The 14,434-nt window shown below is 46.2% G+C and overlaps 1 protein-coding gene and 1 pseudogene across 1 annotated transcript in view; one reads left to right on the forward strand and one right to left on the reverse strand.

Moving 5' to 3' along the window:
• Nucleotides 1–1,258, forward strand: part of LOC107290502 (zinc finger protein 729-like) — a 68,960-nt gene extending 67,702 nt beyond the window's left edge. The window contains exon 13 of the mRNA XM_029284760.1: nucleotides 170–1,258. Within this exon, the coding sequence (XP_029140593.1) occupies nucleotides 170–1,214 (1,045 nt within the window). The 3' untranslated portion in view covers nucleotides 1,215–1,258. The remainder of the gene's footprint in view (nucleotides 1–169) is intronic.
• The window catches only part of LOC107290500, a 177,079-nt pseudogene that overhangs the window by 88,830 nt on the left and 73,815 nt on the right, over nucleotides 1–14,434 (reverse strand).

The following is a 14,434-nucleotide window of genomic DNA, read 5'->3' on the forward strand; positions in this document are numbered from 1 at the left end:
GCCACACAGGTGAGAAACCATATGAATGCCCCAAGTGTGGAAAGACCTTCAGTGAAAAATATCAGTATAAAGTTCATAACCAAAAACACACCGGAGAGAAACCATATAAATGTACAGAGTGTGGAAAACTCCTCACTAATTCAAGTTCCTTCACTTACCATAAAAGAATCCACACCGGAGAAAAACCGTATGAATGCAAGGAATGCGGAAAGAGCTTCCGTTGTGCAAAACACCTTACTTACCATACAAGGATTCATACAGGGGAGAAACCATATAAATGCCAGGAGTGTGGAAAGGGCTTCAGAACTTCAACTTCTCTTGCTGCTCACAAAACGATCCACACCGGAGAGAAACCCTACAAATGCAAGAACTGTGCAAAAAGCTTCAGACAAAAATGTCACTATATTGTACATAACAGAATCCACACTGGAGAGAAACCATATAAATGCCCAGAGTGTGGAAAGGGCTTCAGAACTTCAACTTTTCTTGCTGCTCACAAAATAATCCACACCAGAGAGAAACCCTACAAATGCAAGAACTGTGCAAAAAGCTTCAGTCAAAAATATAAGTATACTGTACATAACAGAATCCACACTGGAGAGAAACCGTATAAATGTACAAAGTGTGGAAAACACTGCAATAATTCAAGTCACCTCAATTACCATACAAAAATCCACACCGGGGAAAATCCATATAAATGCCAGGAGTGTGGAAAGACCTTCAGTGAAAAATATCAGTATAAAGTTCATAACCAAAAGCACACCGGAGAGAAACCATATAAATGTACAGAGTGTGGAAAACTCTTCACTAATTCAAGTTCCTTCACTTACCATAAAAGAATCCACACCGGAGAAAAACCGTATGAATGCAAGGAATGCGGAAAGAGCTTCCGTTGTGCAAAACACCTTACTTACCATACAAGGATTCATACAGGGGAGAAACCATATAAATGCCAGGAGTGTGGAAAGGGCTTCACAGTTTCAAGTTCTCTTACTACTCATAAAATGATCCACACTGGGGAGAAACCATATAAATGCTTGGAGTGTGGAAGATGTTTCACTTCGTCAAGTAACCTCAATTACCATCAATGGAACCACACTAGGAAAAATCATACATTTGTCTGGAGTGTGCAAAGGGGTGAACTCAACGTCAGTCCCTTTATCAGCACAGAAAAGAACCGTATAAACAAATTATCAGAAATTTGGGACTTTTGAGCTATTTATTACTGTGGAGAAATGAAATGTTAGGGAATGAAGGGAAGAAAAGAAGGAATGACGATTCTGAAGAGAGTGGAGAAAAATAACTACAATTGGTTTTTTTTTAATAATGTTGAGCGTTTTCCCATACAGAGCCCCGAATATACTCTTTCTTGGAAGACCCATTTTGGAACCCTTCACTTTTTGCATCTCTCAATTTATTGGCCACTAGAAGCACCTAACATAGTTACATAACAATGACTCTGGATTTTTGCTCCTAAATTTACATCTCCATCATTGAACATTAATTACAAGGGTGGTCAATGTCATGGTTCCGAAAGAAAAAGCTTTTCAAAGAACTTTGAGGCCTTGTTTACCTTAAAGAATCCTTTTATTTCTACATAGCTTCGGCACGTACATAATGAAGCAAAACTGAATCCTCCCTCCCCCAATCACCCGTAACAAAGCATAACTCACTCCTTCATTTAACAGTCATCAATCACGTTCTCCAATTAGTTTGAAGTGTGAACTTTCCCTCCCTTAACTCCTCTGGTTACAACTGACCTTGGAAATACTGTACTGAAATATTGTTGTGGCTAACTATCCCCCGAGTACATACTTTCCCCCCTCTCTTCTAACATTGTCTGACTTTTACTCTAGAAGTGATACACAGGTTAAATAAAACATGTTTGCTTCTTCATATATGTCAAGCAAGAACATCTGATGTTAGCAGCCTTGACATCCGGCCCCCCTTACAAAAAGGACAGACCCTGCAATGTAAACAAAAGCATATGTTAAGGATTATTTTTTGGTTTGTTGGGGTGTTTCACATGAAACCTTTTGATGAGTCTGTCAGCTTTCACCTCACTGGATTTCACCCAGGTGGCTTCAGACAACGGGTATCCCTTCCATTGTACTAGGTACTGCAATTTCCCTTTAAAAATTCTAGAGTCAAGAATACGTTTCACTTCATAGTAGGACTGTCCTGCAACTACGAGGGGCCCAGGTCCCTTCTTCGGAGGAGGTCTTAAAGTGGAGCCCCGATAAGGTTTCAACAAGCTGCAATGGAAGACTGGGTGAATTCTCCCTAAAAGTCTAGGGAGTTTTAGTTCTACGGTGACCGGATTGATGATCCTTACTATGGGGAAAGACCCCAAGAATTTTGGTCCCAATTTCTTGCTGGGCAATTTGAGGCGTAAATATTGAGTTGACAAATAAACCTTTTCCCCAACTTGGAATGTTCTTTGGGAGCCCTCTTTCTATCAGCCTGCTTTTTATAGGTTTCAAAAGTCTTTTAAAGCAGTTTTTGTATTTCTCCAAACTTCTTCCTACCCCCTCACCCATTGGTCAAGTGTCTGGGAAGGGGAGGGCACCTGAGGGTATTCAGGTATTGGGCTGAACTCTTTTCCTGTGGCCACTCTGAAAGGCGTGTAGCCGGTGTTGCTGTGCACAGAATTATTGTACGCCACCTCCGCGAAAGGGAGGAGGTCAGTCCAGTTCATCTGTTGGTAAGAAACGTAGCATCTAAGATATTGCTCCACCATTTTGTTAGCGGATTCTGCAGCCCCATTGGTGGCTGGATGAAAAGCAGATGATAGACCTTGAGATGATCCAATTAATTTAAGAAAACTCTTCCAAAACTTCGCTGTGAACTGCGCAACCCTGTCCGAAATTATTCGCTTAGGGGCGCCATGCAGCCGGTAGATATGTTTCAGGAACAATTTGGTCAGTCGTTGGGCAGATGGGAGTCCTTTGCAGGCAATGAAATGAGCCTGTTTCGAGAACAGGTCTATTACAGTCCAGATGACAGTATTTCCTCTACTTTCAGGTAGGTCTACTATAAAGTCCATAGCTATTTCTTCCCATGGTTGAGAAGGGTCTGCCACAGGTTGCAGTAACCCAGTGGTTTTCCCTGGGATTCTTTTCATTGAGGCACATACAGTACAACTTTTTACATAGTTTTCCACATCCTTTTTCAACCCCGGCCACCAAAATTGCCGGCGGGTGAGGTGTAGGGTTTTCAAATATCCAAAGTGTCCAGCCTGTTTTACATCACGGCTGTGTTTGAGAGCATTAAGACGGAGGACTTTGGGCAGATATAGTTTCCCCCTTTTGTAAGCCAAGCCATCCCTGCACGTTAGGGAGGTTTGATTATCTTTGAACCATTGATCGGTGAGGAGCTCTCGTTTTATTTTCTTTACCCCAGGGTCATCAGGATTGGGGACCCTGCGAGGTGTAAGTTGAGTGGCAGTTTGTGGATTGGGGATAATAGCCTCGTTAATCTCCTTCCATTCGCTTTTGTATTGGGGTAGCCGGGATAGCGCATCAGCTAGGAAGTCTTTTCCTCCTGGTATGTACTTTAGAGTAAAGTTGAAGCGGTTAAAGTACTATGCCCACCACACTTGCTTTGGGGACAATTTACGGGGAGTTTTCAGTGCTTCTAGATTTTTGTGATCTGTCCAGACTTCAAATGGCACCTTGCTCCCTTCTAGATAGTGTCGCCAGTTTAATAGCACCCACCTAATCGCAAAGGCCTCTTTCTCCCAGATTGCTCATCTCTGCTCGCTTTCAGTAAATTTCTTAGAGGTGTAGGCGTAGGGTTGCAGGACCCCACTTTTGTTCTTTTGCAGTAACACAGCTCCAACTGCCACATCGCTGGCATCGGCTTGAATCACAAAGGGCTCCCCTGGGCAGGGGTGCTTTAGGACCGGTTCAGCAGCAAATAGTCTCTTTAAATTCTCAAAAGCTGCTTGACAGCCCATTATCCATGCTAGTGGTTGGCCCGGTCATGGCTTCCCTCCTCCTTTGCCTGTTTTGAGTAGTTCTGTAAGGGGTAGGGCAATCTCGGCAAAAGAGGGGATGAATTGACGATAAAAGTTGGCAAAACCCAGAAAGCTCTGGAGCTGTTTGCGAGTCTTTGGGGGCTGCCTTTCGATTATAGCTTTCACCTTGGCTGGATCCACTTCAATACCCTCGTTGGAAATTCTGTAGCCAAGATAGTCTAATCGGGTCTGGTAAAATTCACATTTCGGCAATTTGGCATAAAGCTTGGCATTCAATAGTTTCTTTAATACTTCTCTCACCAGCTTTATGTAATCAGTCATATTCGTGCTGTATATCAGGATATCATCAACATTAACTAAAACCCCTTTGTACAAGTGATCATGTAGGACCTCATTAATCAACTGCATAAATATGGCTGGGGCCCCCTGTAGTCCAAATGGCATGACTTTGAAGGCAGTTTTCCACTCGTCTCCCTCTTTTATTCTTACCCGGTAATATGCCTCTCTCAGATCTAATTTAGTGAAGACACTCCCCTTAGCCAGATGGGTTAATAAGTCCTTTAGAAGGGGGAGGGGGTATTTATTTTCCACACTCACAGTGTTGAGACCCTTATAGTCTACGCAGAAACGAAGAGACCCATCTTTTTTCTCTTTGAACAACACAGGGACTCCCACGGTGGATTTGGCACGTTCAATGAATCCCCTCGCTAGGTTTTTGTTCAGGTATCGCTGCATCTCCTCCATTTCGAGGGGGGACATAGCATACATTCTCGGCCGTGGGAGTTTGGCTCCTGGCACCAGTTCGATGGAGCAGTCATTAGGTCTGTGAGGGGGTAGGGCATCACATTCTTTTTCACTAAATGCCTCTGCCAGGTCCCAGTAGTCATTGGGGATGAGTGGTTCATCTGGTGGCGGTGAGGCAGCCATGTGTGCTCGTTCATTGGGTGGCCTAAGGTGCCCCCCAACATCGGTTGAATCAATGGGGGGATTAGGCCCTATAGGTAGTCTCACAGTTCTCATTTCTTTCTCTCACCAGATAAACGGCTTCTATTTGTCCAACCAGGCTAGCCCTAGTATCACCGCCTCAGTCATTTTTGGAGGCACCAGGAAGCGAATAAACTCCCAGTGCTCACCTATTTCTAGGCATAGGGGCTCAGTTAATTGCGTGACAAGAGTCCCTCCCATGAGGGAGCCATCGGCTTGCTCAAACTTCATGGGTTTGGAGAGCAATTTTGCTCATATGCCCAATTTCATGACAAAGGGTAAGCTAATAATACATTGGGTGCATCCAGAATCAATTAGCACGTTTAAGTTAATTTGTACCCCCGATTTAGGGATTATAAGTTTGGCGGCTAGTGAAAAAGGCGGGATTTGTCGACTCACCATTGGGTCGTTCTCTCCTTGTCATCGCTGTCGAGAGAGGGTAGAGCGGGAAAGGATCCAGCCTTAGTCTTGGCATCCTCCTGTGTGGGGGATGTGACTTGGGCAACCAGTTCCTGTGTGATCCAATTGGATTTTCCTCTCTCTGGCTGCTGATCAGATTTCTTCTTCGTTGCGGGTCTCGGTCTGCTCTGCTGTTGGGGATAGGGAACTGGGCAGTTCGCTGCTCGATGTCCCTGCTGTCCGCATCGGAAGCACGTGATTGGCGGGTCTGCAGGTGGCCTGGGTCTTTCGGTAGACGTAGCTGTTGGGGATTTCCAGGGGGGTGGTTGTCATCTGGGTCGTTCTGGTTTCGGTTCAATTTCAGGTGAGGGAGGCTTCTTATAGCGAGTGAACTTAATGTCTAGCTTCACCGCTGTCTGGTACCACTCTTGTAGCTGATCAGGTACTGCCCGATAGATGCAGGCCTGAGAGAGGTGATTGTCTAATCCCTCAATGAAGTGATGGATTAGGGATTGCTCAGGCCACCCCTCTATTCGACCTGCTATCTTGCGGAACTCTCGCACATACTCCAGGGCAGGCCTGCCTGCTTGTTTTATTTTGTGGATCTGTTCTGCTGCTTTGAGGCCAATGGATGGGTCCTCAAATCTTTCTCTCAGCCCTAGGAGGAAAAAGTGGGGATCTTCCAGTTCGGGGGCTTGTTCACTATATAAATTGTTCAGCCATTCAGATGCTTCTCCCTCTAGGCTGGACGCAATAACATCAACCATGGCACCTGGGTCCGGATAGAGATAGGCCCAGCAATTCAAGTGAGAACGCACTTGGTTGAGAAAAAAAATCAGCTTCTCTGGGTCCCCGTCAAAGGTTGCTCTGAAGGGTGGTGCAATTACAGGCTGTTGCGGCCCCCACTGGGGCTGTTGCTGCTGGCCCCACCCTGGCTGCTGGTGCCACAGCTGCTCGACTCCCCTCTGCGCTTGTGGCCCTCCCAGTTGCTGTTGGCCCCATCCTGCCTGCTGATCCAACGGCTGCTGAGCCCTCCGCTGTCGAAGTGGCACCCCCAGTTGCAGTTGGCCCCACCCTGGCTGTTGCTGGCTGCCCAGGGGTTGCATGTTCAGGGGCTGTGGCCGTCCACCCTACTGTGGTTGCAATACTGGTAGTACTGGCCTCTCGAGTCATTGGAGGTCTTCCAAAGGTTGCAGTCTGGGCAAGGGTTGCTGCTGTCTTCTCTGTTGCTGGCCAGTGGGGGCTGGTGGTGCCCCCTGCTGCTGTAAGTCTCTCAATGGTGGCTGTGCAAGTGGGGGTTGCAGTGGTCTTCTCTACTGTTGGACTGCAGGGCTGGTGATGCCCTCTGCTGCTGCAGGCCCTCAATGGCTGCTGGATGATTGGGGGTTGTTGCTGGACCTCCCTCATCTGTGGGCCCACCAGCTGTTGCTCTCCTGGCTTTTGCACCACCCCAAGCTGTTGCAAGGCCTCTATTAGTTGATGTAAGCTCAGAGATGGCTGATCACTCATCTGTGGGGTTTCCAAATTCCCCATTGCTGTAAGGGGCCCAGGCTGGGGTTTTCTCTCTCTGTGGGGCTGGAGGCCCTGGCAAGGGACCCCAAAGTCTGAAAGGCTGTTTGATCTGTGAGGGCTGGGGGTCTCTCTCAATGGGAGCTGCTCTCCGCTTCTCACTTCTAGTTCTTCAAATCTTTCTGCCAAGTATTCTATTGACCCACTGCAAGCTGCAGGTGGGTATTTCCACTCACCCGAGTCTTTGGTGACAGACAGCCAGGCAGCTCTCCACTGGTGTGGGGGATGCAATATGTAAGAATCCTTTTGTCGTGACTCACGCTCATCTGCTGGCAGGGCTGTATTGAAGCCTCCAGGGCCTCTGCTCGGCTTATCCCAGTCTGACGACCAAATCAGCTCTCCTGATAGTTTTGGCTTTGTTTCCAGCTGGGGGATCTGCAAGAATTTCTTCTCAACCGGCTGGCTAGCTGTCGCTCCCCCCACTGGGGAAGCTGCTGCTGCTGTCGCTCTCCCCCCCCTGGGGAAGCTGTGGCTGCAGGGGTGCTGGCCTCAGGCATTTCTTCCTCTTCCATGATTAGATCTTCCCCAAATCTTTTTCAATTTATCCACTTTAGTTTAGGGATAGTGACTGGGGTAAGGGACCCCTTAAATGGTTTTTAAAATTTGTGGTTTTTGGCTTGATGTCGTGGTTCCGAAAGAAGAAGCTTTTCAAAGAACTTTGAGGCTTTGTTTACCTTAAAGAATCCTTTTATTGCTACATAGCTTCGGCACGTACATAATGAAGCCAAAACCTGAATCCTCCCTCCCCAATCACCCGTAACAAAGCATAACTCACTCCTTCATTTAACAGTCATCAATCACATTCTCCAATTAGTTTGAAGTGTGAACTTTCCCTCCCGTAACTCCTCTGGTTACAACTGACCTTGGAAATACTGTACTGAAATATTGTTGTGGCTAACTATCCCCCGAGTACATACTTCCCCCCCTCTTCTAACATTGTCTGACTTTAACTCTAGAAGTGATACACAGGTTAAATAAAACATGTTTGCTTCTTCATATATGTCAAGCAAGAACATCCGATGTTAGCAGCCTTGACAGTCAACACTTTCATTTCTGCAATAGTGGCAAATAAAAAAAATGATGATAAAAAAAATACCATGCCAGGTTTAAGCCACGGATGGGCAATCTCAGCTTTGCTGTCATCCTGCAATTTCTTCAATAAAGGTCTCTTTTGGTTTTCATTCTTTTAAGGACTAATCTCCAGAATTGTTTTTATATAAAGTTTCAGTCTCGTAGCTTCATTCTTCCTTTTTTAAACGCATCTTTTATCCATGCAGCCAAGGACAGGAATCCGGACAATATTCCAGAGTTACAATGTCCAAGATCAAAGGTTTTCTTCCTTATATCCACAGTAATTTTCCCCACCTAATGATAAAACCATGGTTGAATCGGGGGTTTGGGTTGAAGTCCAGCCACATAGGTCCTTAGGAATTCCATCCAACACATAGATTCTCTGATTTAGAAGGGGGTTTGAACCATTAGGGATTGATCCAGTGTAACTTTTTCTCGGAAGAGAAATCATCTTGTGATGAAAGTTGGCTGATTGCTTGGATCAGCTGGCCATGGTGCCGAGGAAATCCCTCTCTTTAAAAAGACATCAGAACTGGAGCTGAATACCCACTCCTGTTTTTCCTACAACAAACAGCCTGTGAGTGGTTTACCAAAAGAGAAGGACAGGCTAAAAGTCACCCAGCTGACTTCCATGCCTAAGGGCAGAGTGTCCCAACCTTTCGGCATTGGCGGCCTGGAATGGGTGTGAGGGGACAGTTTTGTGGGAGGAATTAGCCCGTGTGCTCGTGCATGAACACCTGCAATGTTTGCAGTGATGCTCGCGTGAGTGGAGCCATGTACGCTCATGACACTTGCACGACTGGGTCTGCTAATGCGCAAGTAGGGCCGCAAACGCCTGTGATGCTTATGCGAGTGGGGCCACAAACGCCCACAATGCTCACTCAAATGCATCCAGAAATGCCCAGGATGATGCCCACATGAATGGGGCTACAAATGCCCATGGCAAGGCTCACGAGTGGGGCCGTGAACATCCACGACACTCACAACACTGGTCACGTGACTGGGGCTGTGTGACAGCATGAAACGGTGTTGGGTCTCCATGATGTGTGGGGGGGGAGGTTGGACCAGATGACCTACAAGGTCCCTTCCAACTCTGTTATTCTGTGTCTTATTCTATGTTTCGTCCCTTTGGAACAGCCTCTATTAAGAAAGAGAAAAGAAAGGAGGGCAAGAAGGCGCTTTTGGAGAGGACATGACAGCCTCTCACGGAAATTGCAGCCTTTCTCCTCTCTTTGCCTTGAGCACCTGCGTTGCACAAGGCATCCACCAGGGGGCTCCCTCTGCCAAGCGAAGGGAACACAGGGCGCTTCACCATTGAGCGGCTGGAGGACGAAGACCACAGCTGGCTTTCCGGAGGAGGAGGAGGAGAAGAGAAGGGAATGACGTCACAGAGCTTTGCCTCTCTAGGACGCTGCACTCTCTGTCCATCACCCTCTGCGCTTTGCTGCAGGTAAAAGAAAAAAAAAGGAGGGGGGAATGTCTTGCAGGGGAGACAGCCAGATGTGGCCCTAAGGGAGGAGAAGGGGGGGTGTCTCTCTTCCCATGCAAAGGGAGGCGGAGGGTCCTCATCCTGGAGGAGGGAGGGACACGTGCCAAGTCCTCATCCAAGTTCAGTCTTCTGAGTCCCAAGAGTGGGAGAGACCAAATCCCATGTTCCCCTGCTCCCCCCCCTTTCCATGCACACAACAGGCGCGCGGGTGGGGGGGGGAAGCAGAGGACCAGACCAGCCTTGTTGCCCCCTCCTCGACGGAACTCAGGATTCCCAGGAAAGAGGTGGGGACTGGGGAAGTCCTTCCTGCCTGGTTTTCTGAGAACAGCTGGGGGGGGGGAAGGGGGGAGAAGAAGGAAGATCTCAAGCAAGAGATAAGAAAAGCCTTGCAAGACGGGAGATGCCCCAGATGGGTCCGGATTCACACTAGGTGCTGGATGAGGCTCAAAAGAGAGTCAAATCCTTCACAATGGAACCTGTCTTGGGAGGGGGAGTGAAGCAGGACAGTATCTCCAGACGCTGTTTGGGGGGGGGAACTTGGCTCCTACCGTTGACTGACCCTTTTGGGCTTCAGGGCATGTTGTGTGGACATGCCTGCCTGTAAGAGTATGGATTGGCGCTCCAAAAGTCAGTCTTGAACAAGGGTAATGGAGCATCCTAAGCCAGGGTCATGTTCTTGCATTTCTTTTGAGGTGAACAGAGATTTTCTGGTTGGCTAATTTGTTTGGAGTGTTGACATCTTGCGTGAAGCCGCTTGGAGGTGAATGTAGGTTTAGTTTTTAAAAAGCAAGACCTTACTTGTGAAAAAAAAACAGAAATAGAAAATGCTCCAAATACATTAATTCAGCAAGAATAGGATAGGATAGGATAGGATAGGATAACAGAGTTGGAAGGGACCTTGGAGGTCTTCTAGTCCAACCCCTTGCTCAGGCAGGAAACCCTATACCATTTCAGACAAATTATCATCCAGTCTCTTCTTAAAATCTTCTACTGTTGGAGCATTCACAACTTCTGGAGGCAAGTTGTTCCATTGATTAATTGTTCTAACTGTCAGGAAATTTCTCCTTAGTTCTAGGTTGCTTCTGTCCTTGATTAGATTTGGGTTAGATTAGAAGACCTCCAAGGTCCCCTCCAACTCTATTATTCGGTTTTGTTCTGAATTTATTTTATTTTCTATCTTAGAAACACAAACTGGAAGCCATTTGTACTCATCATATAATTTTATAGATAAAAGTATCTCTCGGCTAAAGAGAGCTGAACCTCTATCACCACAGCTGCAGCAAGAGAAACAGTCCTTTAAAGGAAACGTTTCTTGGAGATTCACATAAGAGTCCTTGGACCCATTTGGGGTTGCGTTACAGGACAGAAAAAGAATGGAGACCCAACCTTTAGCAAGTGAGGGAACTGGAAAAGGACTTTCAACTGTTCAGCCTGGGCGCTGTGAAGAGACCTGGGCAAGAAGTGGGCAGAAGATCCTGGGAGAAGACACCATCATCCCTCCCGAAGTTCAGTCCTGGAACTTCAGGAGCGTCCGATATCAGGCTTCTGAGGATCCCCGAGGACTTTGCAGCCGACTCCATGACTTTTGTAATCGATGGTTCAAAGCAGAAAAGCACACCAAAGCCCAGATGCTGGACCTGGTTGTTCTGGAGCAGTTTCTGGCCCTTCTGCCCCCAGAGATGGAGAACTGGGTGCGGGAGTGTGGAGCAGAGACCAGCTCCCAAGCGGTGGCCCTGGTGGAAGGCCTTCTCCTGAGCCAGGCAGGGGAGCAGAAGGAGCAGGTGAGAGACCTTCACCTTGGGAGCCCAGAAAGGGTTGACTGGAATAAATAATGTGGTTGAATTGTTCACCTCTCCCTTCCAGAGGCCCAAAGGTGCTTTTTTCACGAGGCAACTGGACTTCCTTGTTGTTGTTTTTGAAGATGTTTCGCTTCTCATCCAAAAAGCTTCTTCAGCTCTGACGGGATGGTGGGGAATCGAAGGATTTATGCTCCTTGCAGACAGCTGGTTGCTTGCATTCTTTTAGAGTCATTGAGGCCACCTGGAGACTTTCAAGAATCCACTTTGTGTTTTGTGATGTCCACTAATTCTTCTTTTCTCCTGTCTCCTATTTCAAGTCCTTCACAAAGGACATCAGAATTTCTGAGGGAAGCAGGAATCCATCAAATTCTCCTCAGGCGTTGTTTTTGAGGAGCATTTCTCTGGAAGATCCAAGTCTGGACACCTTGGGAGGTAATCAAAAGTCCTGCATTTTTGAGAAAGTCCCAAACTCCTCTTCTGTAAAATGTCTCTTCCTATGTTATTAATTATGCTTTTCAAAATTCTGTTTTTCCTCACAGGGAAGACTCCAGTGGAGTTGTCTGCTCTGTATGGTGCAGCTGAAACAGCGGTCGAACCTCCATCTCAAGTAAGAGGAGCAAATTCACTAATAGAATAGAATAACAGAGTTGGAAGGAACCTTGTAGGTCATCTAGTCCAACCCCCTGCCTGAGCAGGAGACCCTACACCATTTCTGACAGATGGCAGTCCAGTCTCTTCTTGAAAGCCTCCAGTGATGAAGCTCCCACAACATATGAAGGCAATATGTTTCATTGGTTGATTGTTCTCACTGTCAGAAAATTTCTCCTTATTTCTAGGTTGAATCTCTCCTTGATCAGTTTCCATCCATTATTCCTTGTCAGGTGCTTTGGAGAATAGCTTGACCCCCTGCTCTCTGTGACAGCCCCTCAAATATTGGAACACTGCTATCATGTCACCCCTGGTCCTTCTCTTCACTGGACTAGCCCTGCCCAGTTCCTGTAACCGTTCTTTATATGTTTGAGCCTCCAGTCCCCTAATCATCTTTGTTGCTCTTCTCTGCACTTTTTCTAGAGTCTCAGCATCTTTTTTATACTATGGTAACCAAAACTGGATGCAGTATTCTAGGTGTGGTCTTACTAAAGCCTTACTTATTAGATTCAAATTCTCCTTTTACTTCAGGAAGTCACAATGGTACACAGTGCACTCTCTCTTTCCATTCTCTAAGAAAAGTGCAGAGGAGAGCAACAAAGATGATTAGATGTTTGGAGGCTAAACTGTACAATGGATGGTTGTGGAAACTAGATATGTCTAGTCTAGCAAAGAAGAGGATTGGGGTGACATGATAGGAGTTTCCCAATACTTGAGGGCGGTCACAGCAAAGGGGATCAAGCCATTCTCCAAAGCAACTGAAGGGAAGGACAAAAAGTAACGAATGGAAGATTATCAAGGAGAGAAGCAACCTAGAACTAAGGAGGAATTTCCTGTTGGTGAGAATAATTAATCAGTGGAACGGCTTGCCTCCAGAAGCTGTGGATGCTCCATCACTGGAGGTTTTCAAGAAGAGATTAGACAAAAATTTGTCCAGAATGGTATAAGGCCTCCTGCTTGAGCAGATGGTTTGACTAGACTAGAGGACCTCCAAAGCCCCTTCCATCTCTGATACTCTATGATTGTATAATTCCTTCTTGTTCTGGCTTGGATATTTTGTATTCCTGAGCAACATGTTATGGGGAATAGAAGATTCAAGTTGCTCTCAGTCAGCTTAGCTCCCAGAGAAGTCTATTGTTGGCATACAATGGTTTGTAAAATCTATCTTGAGATTCATATTAAGAAATCTTTTTTTAAAACCAGTACTTACTGTAAGTCCCCCCTCTTCTACATACTTTTCCTACTATTAGTTTACACACACTAACTTTTTAAAGAGTCCTTCAAGAGATAGGAATATCACAATGGCAGCAAGTGCTAAACTGCACCTATTCGTTTTGTAATTCTTTGACTTGGAATTGTGCAAGATTGTTCAAAAATACATAAATACTCAAATAGTACAATACCATTTTTAAAAAGCCTTGTCTACAACCAGTGAAAAAATTAAAAGACAAGGCAGAAGATTAAAATCCAGTGAAGGTAACCAAATAGAAAAATCTCTAAGTAAAAAATTGTTACGCATGCAATCAAAGAATTTTTGACTTGCAAAGTAATTTCTAATCCTCTGACTTGTGTCTGCATTTGGAGGCCAAACTATCCTGTTTTGTAAAATTTTCTTCAATCCCAGGAATTTTTCTCCGCTTTCTCACCTTCAATTCAACCAATGACTCAGATAGATGATTGATTGATTGATTTATTGATAGAGATAGGTAGATAGATGAGAGAGAGATGAGAGAGTGATGATAGAGAGAGAGAGAGACATGAGAGAGAGATGAGAGTTTGATAGATAGATAGATAGATAGATAGATAGATAGATAGATAGATAGATAGATAGATAGATAGATAGATAGATAGATGATATACATTGATAGATGATATACATTGAGAGATGATAGAGATGATAGATGATAGAGAAAGAGAGGATGGTAGGTAGGTGGGTAGGTAGACAGACAGACAGACAGATAGATAGATGATAAGGAAACTAGGATTACTTTCACTGAATGGTGCTGAAAGTCTTGCCACATCAATCATCAATTAAACTTGCCTGAATTATTTCTTCACTCAAAGGCTTTTGATATAGTTTTTATCACCTAAAACAGTGGTGGCGAACCTATGACACGTGTGCCAGAGGCGGCACTCAGAGCCCTGTCTGTGGGCACGTGTGCCATGCCCTGGAGATGGCAACCGTCCATCTTCAACCAGCTGCCCGCTAACTTGCCAAGGTCCCACATGGCCAGATGTATCCCAGCACTCATGCGCTCATTGGCCTCTGTGCTGTGCAGGGGTCGATGGTGTCAGGCAGCAGCCGCCCCGGCCCCTGCCTCACTTTGCCCTGTGACAATGGCACCCCTGCCCTGCCTCACCTTGCCTCGCCTCACCCCACAGGACGAGCCTCCTGCCCACTGCCCCAACTGCCAGAGACCCCCTGGATCTCCCCCAACCCTGCCCGGCTCCCATAAGCGTCCCTCCCCACGAGCAACATTGTGGTGATCACGCCCA

This window comes from Protobothrops mucrosquamatus, unplaced genomic scaffold (genome assembly GCF_001527695.2).
Source record: "Protobothrops mucrosquamatus isolate PMUCROS unplaced genomic scaffold, P.Mucros_1.0 scaffold910, whole genome shotgun sequence".
NCBI classification, from domain to species: Eukaryota; Metazoa; Chordata; class Lepidosauria; order Squamata; family Viperidae; genus Protobothrops; species Protobothrops mucrosquamatus.